The sequence below is a fragment of the Pristis pectinata genome, chromosome 1 (genome assembly GCF_009764475.1).
Source record: "Pristis pectinata isolate sPriPec2 chromosome 1, sPriPec2.1.pri, whole genome shotgun sequence".
Lineage (NCBI taxonomy): Eukaryota > Metazoa > Chordata > Chondrichthyes > Rhinopristiformes > Pristidae > Pristis > Pristis pectinata.
In genome coordinates, this window is record NC_067405.1 from 81,276,229 (window position 1) to 81,295,868 (window position 19,640).

Consider the following 19,640-nt stretch of genomic DNA (forward strand, 5'->3'; position numbering starts at 1 on the left):
GCAGTTCTATAGGAACCTATTACAAATTCATTGAAATGTCTCTCCCATGATTTAAAGTTTCATGGTGTGAGTCCTATGAGTGAGGCTTCATGTGGAAGTAGCATTCTAAAATCTGGCCCTGCTGGGCAATTCCAACATTCCTCTTTTGCCTTCAGGTTTCAGCAACAGCTCTGACTGACCTGCATTTCACAGCTTTACAATCTCTCTCTCTCTCAGATTGCCCTCAGTAATCTATTCACCAATTGCACCGTGTACAGTGGTATCTCTCTGCAACACTGACCTCACCCTGTTGGAGAGTTTTCCATTGTCCTTCCCATCCCTCCTTCACTCTCCTTGTGACTCACAACTAACTTGTTTCCTCACTTTGCCACCTGCCCTTTCACCTTTTCCCTTCTCATCATCCAGGGATCCAACACATGTTCCTCCACATGTGACAGTGATCCACTTGCACTCCTTCCAGTCTAGTCTACTGCATTTGATGTTCACAATGTGGCATCTTCTACTTCGATCGACTGATTGAAAATCAAAAAAACCTGTGGATGCTGGAAATTTAACAAAGAACAGATATGCAGGAAATGCTCTGCAGGTCAGGCCGCATCTGCGGGAAGAGAAGCAGAGTTAACATTTCAGATCAATAAGCCTTTGTCAGAAATCGGAAGGAGAGAAGGAAAGTTTGTAAAGCTGCAGGGAAGGTGGGGGGGATGTGTCTGATGGGGTAAAACTGAGGTAAGACATAAACCAGGTTATCTGGTCAGTGAGTGAATGGGAGCAGTTCACGGGTGTTATAGAGTCATGGAGCACGGAAACAGGCCCTTCGGCCCAACTGGTCCACACCAACCAAGATGCCCACCTAAGCTGGAACCATTTGCCTGTATCTGGCCCATATCCCTCTAAACCTTTCCTATCCATGTACCTGTCCAGATACCTTTTAAATGTTGTTAATGTACCTGCCTCAGCCACTTCCTCTGGTAGCTCCTTCCAGATACAACCACTCTCTAGGTGAAAAAGTTGCTCTTCAGGTTCCTATTAAATCTCTCCCCTCTCAACTTAAACCGATGCTCTTTAGTTCTTGATTCCCAACACTGGATATAAGATTGTGTGCAGTCCAGGTGGGAACATGGACCACAGAATGCAAGAATACAGAGCAGGAAGACAAGCTTGGCAGATCAGGTTGGGCATGTCTTCCACTTCCTGAGGAAAGAAAAACTGATAAAGAGAAAGAGGAGAGTGGTCACCTTGTGGAGCAGGTGCACTCTATTTATGGGGGTGACCTGTTCCCTGCCACTTTACACCTCCATCCCACTCTTGCTCCAACCTTTTGGTCTGTGGCCTCCTGCACTGTTACAACAAGCCCCAAAGAAAGCTTGAGCAACAGTGCCTTGTCTTGCGTCACGGCTTGTTGCAGTTTTTAGGACTCAGGATGGAATGCCACGACTTTGGGTAGCTCGCTCTCTCCTCATCTATCAGAACTGACCATCTCCGAAATTGGCTCAGGTTTTCACTCCCCTTTAGCACAGCATAACACTCCGGGCACATCTCGTCGCCCTGCATTTTGCAACCTCTTAGGGTCCTTTCTTTATATTCTTTCTCTCAAACTGCCACCATTAAGCCATCAACTGGATGACTTCTACATCTCATTCCGTCCGTGTGGAGCTGTTTCTTTGTCTTCTTTGGAGGTGGATGGGCATGGAGGTTGTCTTCTCACTGATGGCCTACTCCTCATGGTCAGAGATCCCATTGACCTGTGAGTGCCAGCAGGTCTCCTCCATTGGGAGAAATGTTCAGGGCTCCTGGTTGGTCAGGTCACAGGTGGACTCCCCACTGGAGGAGATGAGACCATTTGTGTGCTGCACCATGCACCTTCACTATCGGAGCCTACCTGAGCTCTGATGAGGAAGCTCAACTCGTGAACAGGTAGGAGTTGGAGATGAGCATCACCACACTGTTTGGACACCCAGAGCAAACCATGCTGCTGCTTTTAAATACAGGTATTTTAAAACAAAACTTTTCATAAAAGCCTGTGTATAAAGTACAATAAAGTGGTTGGTTGTTGGAGTGAAGAATCTCTACACTCGAGACAAATAGTGTGCAGGTATCGGAGGATCTTCAGTGGTGTGCTGTTGTCTGGAGCGGCAGAGGCTGAGGGGAGACCTGAAAGAATTCTATAAGATTATGAGAAGCATTAATAGGTAGACAACCAGTATCTTTTTCCCAGGGCTTAAATATCTAACACTAGAGGCAATGCATTTAAGGTGAGAGGGGGTAAGTTCACAGGAGATGTGAGGGGCAAGTTTTTTTTTACACAGAGAGTGATGGGTGCCTGGACTGCACTGCCAGGGGTGGTGATGGAGGCAGATAGAATAGAGGCATTTAAGAGGCTCTTGAATATGCAGGGGATGAAGGGATATGGACCAAGCGCAGGCAGAAGGGATTCGTTTAGTTAGGTGTCATTAGCTTAATTAGTTCGGCACAACATGGTGGTCCGAAGGGCCTGTTCCTGTGCTGTACTGTCCTATGTCCTCACAATCACTTTCAGCACAATTACTGAATGAAATACAGAATAATGCTGGCCCATCAAACACAGATAGAAATGAAACTGACACAGAACAAAGTTCGCTCCATGTTATCGCATGACACATGGATATTGCATAAAATAGAGATGAGATGTAAAATCAAAATACTACAGATGCTGGAAATCTAAACTAAAAACAGAAAATGCCTGAAATACTCAGCAGGTCATGCCGCATCTATGGAAGAGAAATAGAGGTGATGTTTCAGCACATTAATTCTGTTTCTCCTCCTACAGATGCAGTCTGACCTGCTGACTACAGAATAAAGTTGTCTCCACATTGTCTCATCAAACAGTTCCAGAGCAGTTACTGTAGGAAGCCGACAGAGAACTAAGCTATTGCAGTGCTGTTCCATCAAACCCTTACAGCACAATTACAGAGTCATACAACATGAAAACAGGCCATTCAGCCCAACTCATCCAAACCAACCAGTGGGCACCATTCTGTATTAACCCGCTCATCCAGCACTTGATCCACTGCCCTCTGTGCATAAGTAATTCAAGAGCTCGTCCAGACACCTCTTAAATGCTGTCAGCGACTCTGCTTCCACCTCTCTCTTTGGCAGTGTGTTCCAGGTACCCATCACTCTCTGGGTGAAGAAGGTCCCCCTCAGATCCCCTCTAAATCTCTTCCCCCTTTAGTTTTATCTACATCTGATATTGGGAAAAGTTTCCTGCAGTCCACCCAATCTATACTGCTCATAATTTTACATACCTCGGTCATCTATCCTCTTAACCTCCTCCTAACCTCCTCCACTCAGGGAAAACAGACGCAGTTTCTCCAGTCTCTCATAACTGAATTGCTCCATCCCAGGCAATGTTGTGGTGAATCTCTGTGGCACCCTCTCCAGCACTGTCACATCTTTCCTATAGCACAGTGACCAAAACTGCATGCAGTACTCCAGCTGAGGTCTGACCAAGGTTTTATAAAGTTGGAGCATAACCTGCCTACTTCTGTATTCAATGCCCTGACTAATGAAGGCCAGTATCCCAAATGCTACCTGTGTTGCCACCTTGAAGGATCTATGGACTTGTACCATAGAACCATAGAACAATATAACACAATACAGGCCCTTTGGCCCACCATGTTGTGCCGACCTTTAAACCACACCTAAGACTATCTAACCCCTTCCTCCCACATATCCCTCTATTTTAAATTCCTCCATATGCTTATCTAACAATCTCTTGAACTTGACCAAGGTATCAGCCTCCACCACCACCCCAGGCAGCGCATTTCACGCACCAACCACGCTCTGGGTAAAAAACCTTCCTCTGATATCTCCCTTGAACTTCCCACCTTAAAGCCATGCCTCTTGTATTCAGCATTGGTGCCCTGGGAAAGAGGTGCTGGCTGTCCACTCTATCTACTCCTCTTAACATTTTGTATACCTCTATCACGTCTCCCCTCATCCTCCTTCTCTCCAATGAGTGAAGCCCTATCTCCCTTAGTTTCTCTTCATAATCGATACTCTCCAATCCAGGCAGCATCCTGGTAAATCTCCTCTGCACCCTTTCCAACGCTTCCACATCCTTCCTATAATGAGGCGACCAGAATTGGACACAGTACTCCAAGTGTGGTCTAACCAGAGTTTTGTAGAGCTGCATCATTACCTCGCGGCTCTCAAACTCGATCCCCCAACTTATGAAAACTAACATCCCATAAGCTTTCTTAACTACCCTATCCACCGGTTAGGCAATTTCCAGTGTACTGACTTGTACTCTAAGGTCCCTCTGTTCCTTAATACTCCCCGAGACTCTGGTGTTATGTCCGAGCCTCATTCATACTCCCAAGATGCATCACCTCACACTTGTCTGGGTTAAATCCCATCTGCCATTTCTCAGTCCATTTCACCAACACATCAACATCTCTCTGCAGCCGAACACTACTTTCCAAAATTCTGCCGATCTTTGTGCCATCTGCAAACATACTGATCATGCCTCCCGCATTCACATCCTAATCATTCACATCTATTACAAGCAGCAAGGGGTCCCAGCACTGATCCTTGTGGGACACCACTAGACACAGGTATCCAATCATAACAACAACCCTCTACCATCACCCTCTGTCTCTTGTTGCCAAATCAGTTTTGTTTCCAGTTTGCCAATGTGCCCTGGATACCATTGGCCCTAACCTTTTGAACCAGTTTCCCATGTGGGACCTTGTCAAAGTCTTAATTAAAGGTGCATGTAAATCACATCCACTGGCTTCTTCTATACACTTGTTGTCTCTTCAAAGAGTTCAATCAAATTAGATACTGGACGAAATCAGAACAGAAAAACACTTGTTCCACACTGTCCCGTTAAACACAGACCTGTTCTGGCACAGCTTTGTCTCCGAAGATGTTACTGTAAGGTACAGAAGGGGTGAGATAAATGTCTCCCAACAATGAGGCACGCCAAAGCTAACACAGCAGGGATCATATTGTACATCTCCCTCTCCACTTTGCTCTTAAACATTTCCATTATTATGCAACATGCATCAAATTTGAGCCTAGGTCTCAGAGTTTAAAAGTGAAGAATGAATTCCTTGGAATTAGAAGTTTGTAATATGGTAAACATAAGTGTCATACAAATTAGAAATGGATGATGGGAAAATGGTCCAATGGTGGAGGTGGCTTAAAGGTTGCTGAGAAGAAACTGGGTAGTCACTAGATCAGGGAAGCGCTAAGATTACAAGGCATAGCTAGCTAGAGCAGAGATAAACAAAGGAAGGTTGGAATACATCTTAAGTGCAGGAGAGCTGATCACAAGATAAGCAGATTCACGACAGAAGAACAAGACCATAAATTAGAGCACCCAATTGCAGAGGGAATGGGTGAAATGGCTGTCTGGTAAAGGAAGGCAAAGTCCCATTTGTCAGGCAGTTTGAGGCAACCCTGCAGAGATAAAACAAAGATCAGATACTCCAAAGAAAAGTGGGTTACTGATGAAATTGTAAAATCAGCACGTAACTATGTAACGCGAATACTATAAATTGCTGGAAGTTTTTTGGGTCAGTGGAGTATCTTTGAGCTCTCACTTAAAGTTCTCAGAAGCCTGCTGGTCGTTAATGGAGTAACAGCTACACGCCGGAGCTCCTATTTATCTTACCTTCTCAACCCGGTTTGAAGCTCTCTCTCTAATTGCAATTTTACTTCACCATGGCTACAAAGGTACTAAAACTACTCAGGAAGATGACCCGCCTGTATCTCTGGAATCTATTTTACAATTGCTTCAAAAACATATAGATGATTCTTCCAAAAAATTTGAACAATTTCAAAAGCAACTTCAGCAGATTAATTCTAAGTTGGATTCTATCCAAGAAACTTTACATGATCATGATGAATGGATTAAAAATGACTTGGAAAAGCTTTGTAAAAAGCAATCTAAATCTAATGAAAAGCTAAAGCAGAAGATTATTGACTTAGAAAACAGGAGCAGAAGGAACAAACTTCGAATTCTCGGTCTCAAGGAGCTTGTAGAAGGCAATCAACCTACTGAATTCTTTGTAAACCTTTTGGTTGAATTGTTTCCTTCTATTTTAAAAGCTGTACCGAAGATTGACAGAGCACATAGATCTCTGGTGAACAAATTTCTTACGGAAGGCAAATCCAGGTCAGTCATTATCTCTCTGCAGGACTTTCAAATTAAAGACCTTTTAATTTATGAATCCTGCCGAAGAGGAATGATTAACTACCAAGATTACAAGATTAGAATCATTGAAGATTTCTCACCTGAAGTTATGAATGAACATGGGAAATTTAAAAAGGTCATGTCGGAGCTTTTTAACCAAGGTTACAAACCTTTGCTTCATTACCCTGCAAAGCTTAGAATCATTCTGAAAAATGGCTCGTTTAAGTGGTTTAACTCCCATGCTCAAGTTTTTCTGGAATCTGAGGATTGATAGACTCTGTAACTTTCTTCATAAACATCTTTTTTTAATTTTGATAACCCCTTACTAATACTTTCAATGTTTATGTACTTTGACTTTTGATCTTTTTTTGGACATGTTATTTTACATATATTCCTTTAAGGTTTTTTACTAATAAACTAACAGATATATTTGTTATTCTATGATTTTGAAACTGTTTTTTCAAGTTTCTGTTTTGACTGGGATGAATTTTACCAACCTTGAGAAATTGGCAACAGGATTATTTGGGTTAAACTGTCTTCAGATATAGATGCCGGCTTTCTATTGGTCAGTTGTTTTCTCTCTTTGGGTTCTTTCTTCGGAAACTGTTTTGGGCCTTTAGCCAAGTCTGTTGCTTAGTTACCTTATTGGAAAGTTCAGTGTCTTATTTGAATTTACATTTTAATATGGCTTGCATATTATTTTTTTTATTACTGACATTTAAACAATATTAAAATGGATCGAGTGATTCATTGCATTAGTTTTAACGTTAAAGGATTAAACCATCCTGTAAAGCGAAACAAGATTTTTGCTTACATTAAAAAGCTCAAAGCTTCAATTATTATTTTACAAGAAACTCAAACACACAATTATGATACTTTACGCTTATTCAGTTGATGGAGAGGGACACAATATCATTCCTCTTTCCGAGCTAAATCCAGGGGCGTTTCAATCTTCATAGATAATACCGTTTCATTTGTTCAACATAAGATAGTAACGGACACTAACGGTTGTTTTGTCATAGTATCAGGGAAGCTAGATAATAGACTAGTGGTATTTGCCAATATTTATACTCCAAATACTGATGATCCAGGATTTTTTGAATGATTTTTTGCACTTTTGCCAGTTTTGAATCTTTACTCTCTGGCCCTAGGAGGAGACTTTAATTGTTGGTTTGATTCAAGGTTAGATAGGTCATCTACTAAACCAGCAGCTCTTAACAAATAAGCTTTATTTCTTCAATCTTTTTTAATGAAAACTGGCGTCACTGATGTCTGGCATTTTTTACATCCAGAAGACAGGGAATATTCATTTTTTTCTCATGTTCATCACACATATTCCAGGATTGATTTTTTTTTATTGACAGTCAAATGATTTCATCAATCCGAGCCTGTGAATATAAGGAGATTGCTCTTTCAGACCATGCTCCTGTGTTTTTATCTTTAAATCTCCCTGGACTCCCTCAGATAAACAGATCCTGGCATTTTAATTTAACTTTGCTATCTGATAAAGACTTCTTTAAATTTTTGGAGAAACAAATCACTTTCTTTTTGAAAGAGAATATCCCAGGAGTGACTTCTAGTCTTATTATATGGGATGCTTTTAAAGCCTTTATTAGAGGACAAATTATTTCTTACGCGGCAAGCGTTAAGAGAAAAGCTAACACAGAAAGGATTGATTTAGTCAATCAATTGAAACTTTTAGACCAAAAATATGCCTTGGATCCAGATCCCACTTTATATAAAAGGTGAGTTGAAATTAAAACCAAATCCTTTTAACATACCCAATTGAGAATCAACTCTTAAAAGATAAAAGTCAATTTTATATCCATGGAGATAAAACAGGTAAATTATTGGCTAAGCAATTAAAAACCTCTATAGCTAGACGGCAAATTAAAGAAGTTCACAAAGCCAATGCAGAAAGGACAACGGATCATTTAGAAATAAATGATACTTTTAGAGAATTTTATTCTAAACTTTATAGTTCTGATTGTCCTAAAGATGATTCTGCAATGAATAACTTTTTTGACCAATTAAATATTCCTACACTCTCTTGCTGATAACTGAAAACACCTGGATAAATCTATTACTTATGAGGAAATCGCCGAGGTCATACAGTCAATGCACTCTGGAAAGACTCCGGGTCCTAATGGATCTCTGGGAGAATTCTGTAAGGCTTTCTCCTCACTGCTTATACCTTATTTAAGTTCTGTTTTTTCAGATTCTTTTAAATTGGGAAGGTTACCACAATCCTTTTATGAAGCTTCCATCTCTCTTATTCTTAAGAAGAATAAAAACCCAACGGAATGTTCCTCATACAGACCAATTTCTTTACTGAATGTTGATGTTAAAATTTTATATAAAGTTTTGGCCTGTGGATTGGAAAATATTTTACCATTAATTATATCCGATGATCAGACTGGGTTTATCAAAAACCGTTATTCCCATTTTAATATTCGTCATTTATTGAATATTATTTATTCTCCTTCTAAGGAAATATCGGAATGTGTGATTTCTCTAGATACCGAGAATGCCTTTGACCAGGTCGAATGGAGTTACCTATTTAAAACCTTGGAGAAATTTAACTTTGGGCCCGATTTTATTCAATGGATTAAATTGCTTTATTTATCCCCTTCTGCCCATGTTCTTACTAACTTTCAACTTTCTGAACCTTTTAAACTTCAACGCGGAACCAGACAGAGATGCCCTTTGAGCCCTTGGTCCTAGAACCTTTAGCTATTGCTTTTCGAGAATCTACAGAAATTGCTGGTCTCTTTAGGAGAGGTACTACCCAGAAAGTTTTGCTCTATGCTGATGATTTATTCCTCTTCATCTCTAATGTTGAGGCTTCCTTACCTTCTATGCTTTCTTTACTTCCTGTTTCAGCCAATTTTCAGGATATAAACTGAATTTACACAAGAGCGAACTTTGAACAATCTGATGCCATTCGATATTAACCTTCCTTTTAAAATTGTAAGAAATCATTTTACCTATTTGGGTGTAACAATTAATAAAAATTATCAATATTTATTTAAAGAGAACTTTCTTGCTTTACCGAATTATGTGAAAAGGGTCTTACCAAATTGGTCACCCCTCTCTATATCGCTGATTGGCCGCATTAATTCTATTAAAATGAATATTTTACCTAAATTTATGTTTCTATTTCAGGCTTTATCTGTTTTTATTTCTAAGTCTTTTTTTGATTCTCTTGACTCAATTATATCTTCTTACATATGGAAAAATAAACATCCTAGATTAAATAAAGTTCATTTTCAGAAAGCTAAAAATAATGGTGGCTTTGCTTTACCCTACTTTAGGTTTTATTATTGGGCAGTCAATATACAAAATCTTACTTTTTGGTTACATTATATTAATCATGAGGCCTGTCCAGTATGGGTTTCTTTGGAAGCTAATTCTGTTAAAAGAATTTCTATTATTTCTTTGCTTGGCTCTTCACTTCCTTTATCAATAAATAAATTAACTGATAATTTGGTAGTTAAACATGCTTTGAGGATTTGGTTACAATTTAGAAAATATTATGGTTTATTGAGAGTTTCTTTGTCTAGTCCCATATTTGCTAATTTTTTTTAAACCTTCTATGACTGACATAGTTTTTAAAAACTGGGATAGATTGGGTACTACTTGTTTTCAGGATCTGTTTGTTGGAGGAAATTTCTTAACATTTGAACAATTGTCAATTAAATATAATTTGCCAAAAACTCACTTTTTTCAATATTTGCATATTAGAGATTTTCTCTGATCTCAAGTACATACTTTACCTATGTCCTGATAAGAACATACTAGATGTAATTTTTAATCTGAAGTCTTTTTATGATGCTTCAATATCTAAGATTTATGGTAGGTTATCAGGAATGAATAAGGTTCCTTCAGACAAAATTAAAAATGCTTGGGAACATGATCTGCAGATTTCAATTTCTGAAGAAACTTGGAATCAAATTTTTAAACTGGTTAATACTTCTTCATTATGTGCACGTCACTCCCTCCTTCAATTTAAAGTGGTCCATAGAGCTTACCTGTCCAAAGACAAGTTATCACGTTTCTATTCCGATATATCTCCTTATTGTGATAAATGCAATAATGGAGAGGCTTCTTTAATTCATATGTTTTGGTCATATCTGAGTCTGGAAAAATACTGGATAGAGGTATTTCAAACCTTCTCCATGCTTTTTAAAATAAACTTTAAGCCAAATCCTTTAACTGCATTATTTGGGATTGTTGGAGAAAAAGAAATAATTCTGGAGACTTCAGACTTATACATATTGGCTTTCATCTCTCTTATAGCCAGGAGGGCTGTATTGCTTAAATGGAAGGAAACTACTGCCCCCACTCATGGTCAATGGTTACAGGATGTTGTGTCATATCTAAACTTAGAGAAGATCTGCTGCTCTATTTCTGGATCTATTCTGAACCTTCAAGTATTATGGGGACCTTTTTTGAACTACTTTCAAAACCACTGATTTAGTGCTTAAAGTACAGATATTGGCCAATACTATTATGCCTTTAGGGTGTTTTTTTTAATCAAACAGCTTCGGTCTTGGTAGTGGGTTAGATTTTTTTATAATAAAATGTTTCCAATTTATTAATACTAATTAGTTACCATTTTTGTTTATTAATAAGAAACATTGTGATTTCAAGTGTGATTCAATATTATCTTGTAACATTTTGTGTTTTCCTTTGTTTCATGTACTTTGTAGTTTTTATCTGGAATTAATAAAAATATTGAAAAAGAAAGAAAGTTCTCCACAGTGACACTGTAACAGGCCTGAATAAACTGACTTCTTTGAGAAACTCACCACTGCTGTACCAGAGATTTTCTCTGTGTGCTGTCCCGATCTGATCCATAATTAAGAGGGTGGCTGGGCCCCACATGAAAGCCAGATTCAGGCTGCAGGTTTAACACACAAATTCCTCCAACAAAGTCTCTCAAAATCCAGCTTACTAGTCATCTTCCCCACATCCACACACCCTCTGTCCTCAGCCCAGTTGCCAGCTCTTACCTTCAGTGCCCATTCGCTGCTTTGAGATGTACTTTTCTAACTGGGTTCTCAGGGAAATCTCCACACCATAGTGTCCATGGGTCCCATCGTCCACCAGGATAAAATGGGTGTGGTTGTGATCCAAACAGGATAACTTGCCCTGATTTGCTTCATCTATGTAATATGTTGCAGGAAACTTGCCCTATTTCAGAAAAGACAAGCCTAGTTAGACACAAGCAGCACGAGAGGTTTGTTTTAACATCAGCGTAACTCCTCAGCGTAAAACACTACTGAAGAAAGAGCACCTTTCTTGTTGTCACCCATGTCATAAGGAACACAGGTGCGACAGAAATTAAAATATCAACCTGTAACTTGAAGGCCTCAGGTACAATTCTGGCAACAGGGATTCTTCCAGATCCTATTAAGTGATTTGTGGTTTGCAAGTGAACAAAATCCAGGGCTGTCAGTTATTGAATGAAGTTGACACAGGACCAAAGCTCACCTGTACATCAACCAGGCTGTCACGGTTGTGCACGATACCCCAGCTGGCTATGCCAATTGCAACAATCTGCTTTTCCTTGTAGTTGCTGGTCATGTTACAGTGCCGCACAGCCTCTCCAACGTACTTCATCACACCAGCAAAGGAACCCCCGGTGATAATCCATGCACCTGGGAGGAAAATTTTGTTTTATATAATCCCATAATTTAAAAAACATCATATGGATGAAAAACAGAGAACCGATAGTAAAATTCCAGAGTTACAAAGTATTTACGGCACAATACAAATATCTGGTCCCAATAGTCTGAGACAAGGAATGTACTCTGCTCAAACCTCCTCCCATCCTGCTTCAACCTTTGGCCCCAGCACATCCCTCCACTCCCTTGGCCTCACCCAAAGTCCAAACCCAGTTGTAGATAAGTCGCTGGTGGAGAATGCAGATCTGCTGAAAGCGAAAAAACTGAACAGGATATTCAAGAAGACAACAAAGAAAAAAAATTCTCTATGTAAAGGTATTTCTTTCTGTTACAAAGAACCAATACAAACATTCAATGAAGAGGGAATAGCAAAAGCATTAAATAAAGCACTTTAAAAAAAGGGATAAATGAGTAGGAAATACAATAAAACCACAGGAGTACAAAAGAGAGGAAGAGAGAGGCACAAAGAGAGGGTGCAGAATACAAAGAAACATGAAGGGAGCATGAAGCATCGGCAGCAAAGTAGAGGGAGAGCAGTGGAAATGAGAGAGAGGGAAAGGAGCACAAATCAAAGGAGATAAGGGCATGAGATACAAAAGAGCACAAAACTGAAGGAGAACTACGACTCCACAGCTCTCTATGGTAGAGAATTCCAAGGATCCTCAATCCCTACAGAAAACATTCCTCCATGCGTCACACCAACATTAAAAGATACGTGTTAACTCTCCTGTTCAGAAGCACACGTTTTCAAGCCCTGGTCTCCCAACAGAAAAAATACAGATTTTTTGAAAAAGATCACAAGCATAATAATGGTTTAAAGGTCGGCACAACATGGTGGGCCGAAGGGCCTGTATTGTGCTGTATTTTTCTGTGGTTCTATGGTTCTATACCAGAAAGAGATTTTCACAATTGTAGAGAGGTTTGGTAGAATAGACTGAAGAAAGGTGTGTCCATGCCGCAAACACAAATCTAAGTGCTGAAGAGCTGTTGGTCACTCATATCCAGCAGGGAATTCGGGAGGAATGTCCTCACAGTGACAGGGATTAGAATGTAAGGTGAAGCAGGTGAGGAAAAGAGGAATCAATATACTCAGAGAGACAGGTGAAGTATCGGGGGAGGCAGAGATGCGAATGCTCTGTTTTTGTCCTGTAAATTCTTGGCCACTCAGGAAACAGTCGATTTCCTCCTACCTGTTGATTGCGCGACTTTGATGAGGCCTCTACGAAACATGAATTTCAGGTCTGGCTTCAGATGAAAGTTCTTTGCACCTCCAGTGACAGAAATGAGAAGGCGTGGAGGATTTAGTCCCCAGTACTTGGTCATCAGCTGGTATAATGTCACTGGTGCAGTGTTATTTGAAACTCGAACGTACTGGAAACAACCAACAACAGAGATCACTTGGTTACCAAGGTTGTCAGTGGTCATGCACCAAGCATGGTCCGGGGGAAAGTGAGCATCTCTCACAACTCTCCCTGCCCTCCTGTTGTATCGCCATATTGCCTGACCCACTGAGCTCCTCCGGCTCCTTTGTGTGTTGGTCTAGATTTCCAGCATCTGCAGTGTCTTGTGCCTTCTTATTTTTGTTGCTGGGAATGTTTGCCTGATATTCAGTTAATGAGTGGCTTTTATCTGATGTTGAGAACGGACAGTGTAGAGATCGCAGAGTGTGACAGTGCATTGTCCATACCTCAATGCCCAGTACCTGATTAAATCCCTGATGTGCTCCACACTGGCTGCACAAGTTTCACTTCTTGCCACCCAGATGGTAATGGGTACCATTGGGCATCTACAGGGTGCTATGAAGGGGCAGAGTGTGGGGGCAATTGGATGGCTGAATGCCTTCTGTACAATCAGTCCATTCAAACCAGCCAGGCCATGAGTACACCCAGCGGAGAGGTGACAGTTCAAATCCAAACTGTGAACAGTGATATTTACCACTAAAAATCCAGTCATGAGGAATTCTGAGTGAAGGTGTTGGCTACTGCTGTTGCAGGCCAGGTGTTAATTTTAAGCATTTCCACCATGCAGACACAAGTGGAACGAAAGAAACAATCCCAATTTGTCTTGATGCCAGGACTTTAACACACCTTGATGGATCCACATACCTTTCCACTCTTCTGTCCTTGCCCTTCAAATGCAATGTCTCCAAACGCATCAGTTGGAAGCTGTTGGAGATGCTTTGTGTTGCTCCATTTCTCATTCTGTAGGCGGCCAGCTTGAAGGGCTTCCTCACTGTGACAGGACCTGGGGTATCCACATTCACACACTGGCCTGTGAGGAAAGGTAGAAAGCAACCTGCGAACTCCAATCGTCAAATGGCAGGACAGTGCGTTGGAGCAGTGAGGCAGCAGCATGTTTATCCTCCCAGTCTCCCCCTTCAACCAGCACAAGCACCAAACCAACCTAGGAGTACTGGTGCTAAAAACCCCTCCACACTTGACCCTTTCCCTCCCAGGTTAAATGATGCCTATGCCTATTCAGAGAAGGATTATTTTTTACAACTGGATGGGTTGGTACATCAACCTAAATAAATCAGGCCCCACGTGACCTGGACTTCAGTGAGGAACAGGTTACAAAGGTCATGCTTTGTACTCTTGAGATGAGAAATTACCTTCACAATTTTTTCAGCTGACAGCATTATTGAAAACTCCCGAGAGAATACAGGAGCAGTTGGTCCAGCCACACACGGGGACAGGAGAGGACAGGGTCTGATCCCATGATGGCCTGTAGCCCTCCTCCAGAGGAGTGAACAGGACAGAGACTAATCGTAGGACAGCCTGCAGTCCTCCTCCAGGGAAGAGAGCAAGACAGAGTCTGATCTAAGGATAGTCCACACCCTTCCTCCAGGGGAGGGATCAGCACAAGGCCTCATCCCAAGAATCCACTCCCCTCCTCCAGGGAAGGGAGCAATGCAGAGTCCGATTCTGGGATGGGTCACACCCCTCCTCCAGGGTAGTGGAGAGGATGGACCACTCCTCCTGGAGTTCTGATCCTGGGGCTGACCAGACTACTCTTCTGCTGAGTGGGGAGGATGCATGATCCCTGGAGAACTTTATTTGGAGAGAAGCTGCTGATGGAGTAATGTTGTGAGGCTGCAGGGAAGCCAATCTCCTCTTACATCTCCAGATGCACCGTCTGCATCATGTTGGGGATGTGGGTTAGTGGCCTCTTGATGCAACAACCTCCACACGAAGACATGAAGTCATACAGTACAGAAACAGGCCATTTTACCCGCCACGTCCACACCAACCAGTGGACACCCACCTGTTTTAATCCCATGTCACAGCACTTGGCCTGAAGCCTTCCATGCCTGGGTGATTCAAGTACTCACCTGGACATCACTTCTGCATCCACCACTCTCTCAGGCTGCGCATTCCAGTTACTCACCACTCTCTGGGTAACAAAGGTCCTCCTCAGATTTCCTCTAAATCTCTTCCCCCTTCCCCTAAATCTATGTCTTCTAGTTTTACCTACCTCTGATATGGGGAAAAGTTTCCTACAGTCTACCCTATCTATATCCCTCATAACTTTATTTATCTTAGTCTTGTCCCCTCTTAAGCTCCTCCACTCCAGGGAGAACAGACCCAGCCTCTCCAATCTCTCCACATCATTGAACTGCTCCATCCCAGGCAACATCCTGGTGAACCGCCTCTGCACCCTCTCCAGCACTGTCACATCCTTCCTATACCTTAGTGACTAGAACTACATGCAGAATTCCAGCTGAGCTCTGCTTTTGTATTCAGTGCCTTGACTAATAAAGGTCAGTATCCCATATTATCTAGCTTAACCATGTTATCTAGCTGTGCTACCACCTTCAAGAATCTTTGGAATTGCATACAAGGTCCCTCTGTTCCTCAATACTCCCTTGTGTATGTCCTAGCCTCATTTCAAAATGCATCAGCTCACATTTATCAGGATTAAACTCTGTCTACCATTTCTCAGCCCCTTTCATGAACACGTCAATATCACCCTGCAGCCTCAGACTACCTTTCACAATACCAACAACTCCACCAATGCACATGTCATCCGCAAACTTACTGATCATGCCTTCCACATCCACATCCAAATTATTTGCATTTATGACAAACAGCAAGGGTCCCAGCACTGATCCCTGAGGAACACCACTAGTTACAGGTGTTCAATCACAACAGTAACCTTCTAACATCACCCCTGTCTCCTACTGCCGAGCCAATTTTAAATCCAAGTCCAAAATTCTTGGAGGTTGCAGCAGAGGTAGATAACATGGTTAAGAAGGTATGTGGCCTTTATTAGTTGGGGCATTGAGTAGAGTCAAAAAGTCATCAAGTTATACGGTATAGTAACAGGCCCTCCAGCCCAACTCATCCATGCCAGCCAAGCTGCTTTACCTGAGCTAGTTCCATATCCATCTAAACTTTTCCTATACAGAATTTATTCCCAACAAGTTTGGAGTTTAATCCAGACAAGTGTTAGTGTTGCACTTTGGGAGGTCAAACACAAGAGGAAAATACACAGTAAACAGTAGGATCCTAAGAAGCATTGATGCACAGAGGGATCTTGGGGTGCAAGTCCTTAGCTCCCTGAAAGCGGCAACACAAGTAGAGAGGGTGGTAAGGAAGGTTATTATACAATACTATATATTACATACTTGCCTTCATCGGTCGGGGTGTTGAGTATTAAAGTTGGGAAGTGATGTCACAGCTGTACTAAACTTTGGTCAGGCCGCATTTGGAGTACTGTGAGCAATTCTAGTGGCCCCATTTAAAAGACAGTTGGACAGTCTGCACTCTTTCCAGCTTATTAGTATCTTTCACAGAGCAGGGTGGCTAAAACTAAACACAATATTCCAAGTGCAGCCTCAGCAATGTCTTGTACATCTCATGGACTCATAGAGTCATAGAGCACTATAGCACAGAAACAGGTCCATGCCGACCTGATTTTCTACCTAGTCCCATCTACCTGCACCCAGACCATACCCCTCCAATCCTCTCCCATCCATGTACCTGTTCGAACTTCTCTTAAATGTTACAACTGAACCTGCATCTACCACTTCTGCTGGCAGCTCGTCCCACACTCGCACCACCCTCTGAGTGAAGTAGTTTCCCCTCAGATTCCCCTTAAATGTTTCACCTTTCACCTAAAGTCTATGACCTCTAGTTCTAGTCTCACCAAATCTGAGGGGAAAAAGCCTGCCTGCATTCACCCGATCTATATCCCTCATAATTTTGTATACCTCTATAAGATCTCCCCCCATTCTCCTGCGCTCCACGGAATAAAGTCCTAACCTATTCAACCTTTCCCTACAACTCAGGTCCTCAAGTCCCGGCAACATCTATATAAATTTTCTCTGCACTCTTTCAAGCTTACTGATATGTTTCCTGTAGGTAGCTGACCAGAACTGCACACAATACCTTAAATTCGGCCTCACCAACGTCTTGTACAACTTCAACAATAACATCCCAACTCCTGTACTCAGAGCCCTGATATATGAAGGCCAACATGCCAAAAGCTCTTTTTATAACCCATTCTACCTGTCATGCCACTTTCAAGGAATTATAGATCTGTATTTCCAAGTCTCTTTGTTCCACCACACATCTCAGACCCCTACCATTCAATGGGTAAGTCTTACCCTGGTTTGTCCTCCCAAAGTGTAACACCTCACACTTGTCTGCATTAAATTCCATCTGCCATCTTTCTGCCCATTTTCCGAGATGGTCAAGATCACACTGCAAGCTTTGATAGCCTTCTTCACTGTCCACTATGCCCCCAAACTTGGTGTCATCTGCAAATTTGCTAATCTAGTTTACCACATTATCATCTAAATCATTAATATAGATGATAAACAAAAATGGCATACCACTAGACACTGGCCTCCAGTTAGAGAGACAACCATTTACAGCCACTCTCTGGCTTCTCCCACTAAGCCAGTGTTGCATCCTATTGGCTACTTCATCCTGAAGGCCAAGCAATTTAACCTTTTGGATCAGCCTCCCATGTGGGACTTTGTAAAAGGCCTTGCTAAAGTCCAAGTAGACAACGTCCACCACCTTTCCTTCATCAACCTTCTTGGTAACCTCCTCGAAAAACTATAAGATTGGTTAGACATGACCTACCCATGCACATGTTGACAATCCCTAATCAGGCCCTGTCTATCCAAATACTTATATCTCCTGTCCCATAGAATGCTGTTAGGCTCACAGGCCTATAATTTCTCCACATTCTTCGCCTTGCCTTTTATTCTAACGGGAACATACAGATCTGTAACCTAACATCCCAACTTTTATACTCAATACCCTGACAGATGAAGGCCAGCATGCCAAAAGCTTTCTTCACCACCCTGTCTACCTGCGATGCCACTTTCAGGAAACCATGTACTTGTACTCTTAGGTTCCTCTGTTCTATAACAATCCTCAAGGCCTTACCATTCACTGTGAAAGTCCTATCCTCATTTGCCTCCCCAAAATGCAAACCCGCACTTATCCGAATTAACTTTCGCTTGCCATTCCTCCGCCCATTTATCTAGCTGATCAAGCTGATCAAGATCTCCCTGTAATTTTTGATAACCATCTTCACTACCACCAATTTTAGTATCATAGAACATGGAACATAGAACACTTCAGCACAGTACAGGCCCTTCGGCCCACAATGTTGTGCCGACATTTTATCCTGCTCAAAGATCAATCTAACCCTTCCCTCCCACATAGCCCTCCATTTCTCTATCATTCATGTGTCTACCTAAAAGTCTCTTAAATGTCCCTAATGTATCTGCCCCCCACAACCTCTGCCAGCAGTGCGTTCCACGCACCCACCACTCTCTGTGTAAAAAAAACTTACCCCTGATCATCTGCAAACTTACTTACCATTCCTTGTAAATTCTCATCAAATTCATTGGTACAGATGACAAATAACAATGGGTCTAGCTCTGGGGAATACTACTAGTCATGGGCCTCTAGTCGGAAAAACAAACTTTCGCCATCATCCTCTGCTTCCAATTCTGTGTATCCAATTAGCTAGCTCTCCCTGGAGCCCATGTGATCTAACTTTCCATAGCAGCCTACCACACAGAACCTTATCAAAGTCCATACAGACTACATCTACCACCCTGCTCTTCAACCTTCTTGGTTATTTCAAAAAACTCAGTCAAATTGGTGAGACACGATCTCCCACACACAAAACTCTGCTGACCATCCCTAATCAACCCCTGACTTTCCAAATGCATGTATATCTTATCCATCGGAATCCCCCCCAGTAACTTACCTACCATAGATGTTAGACTTGCTGGTCTATAGTTCCCAGGTTTTTCTTTGCTGCCCTTCTTAAGTAAAAACACAACATCAGCCACCCTCCAGTCTTCTGACACTTCACTTTTCACTAACGATGATGCAAATATCTCAGTGAGTTCATAAAATTATGAGAGGTATAGGGAGGGTAGCTAGTGAGAGTCTTTTTCCCAGAGTGGAAATGTCAAATACTGGAGGGCAGTGGTTTAAGGTGAAAGGGGAAAAGTTTAAAGGAGATTTACAAAGCAAATTTCTTTTTTACACAGAGTGCCTGGAACATGCTGGCGGGGGAAGTGGTGGATGCAGACATGATAGAGGTATTTAAGAGGCATTTAGACAGACACGTGAACAGGCAGGGAATGGAGGGATATGGACCATGGAACCATGGCAGATTGGATTAGTTTGGATTGGCATCATGGTCAGCACAGACAATGTGGGCCAAAGGGCCTGTTCCTGTGCTGGACTGTTCAAAGTTCGATATCATGTACCAGTTCCAAAACTGGAAAGGGT

General features: G+C 41.8%; 1 protein-coding gene across 10 annotated transcripts in view; it reads right to left on the reverse strand.

The window, feature by feature from the left end:
- trpm2 (transient receptor potential cation channel, subfamily M, member 2) overlaps positions 1-19,640 on the reverse strand; it is a 247,332-nt gene that overhangs the window by 139,217 nt on the left and 88,475 nt on the right. For all 10 annotated transcript variants that reach the window (XR_007958558.1, XR_007958583.1, XR_007958595.1 and 7 more), the window contains 4 exons: positions 13,977-14,142; positions 13,062-13,242; positions 11,678-11,844; positions 11,197-11,377 (listed from right to left, as the gene is read on the reverse strand). Coding sequence is in view for 6 of the 10 variants with exons in the window: in XM_052043091.1 (XP_051899051.1) it covers positions 11,197-11,377; positions 11,678-11,844; positions 13,062-13,242; positions 13,977-14,142 (695 nt within the window). In the remaining 4 variants the exon portion in view is untranslated. The remainder of the gene's footprint in view (positions 1-11,196; positions 11,378-11,677; positions 11,845-13,061; positions 13,243-13,976; positions 14,143-19,640) is intronic.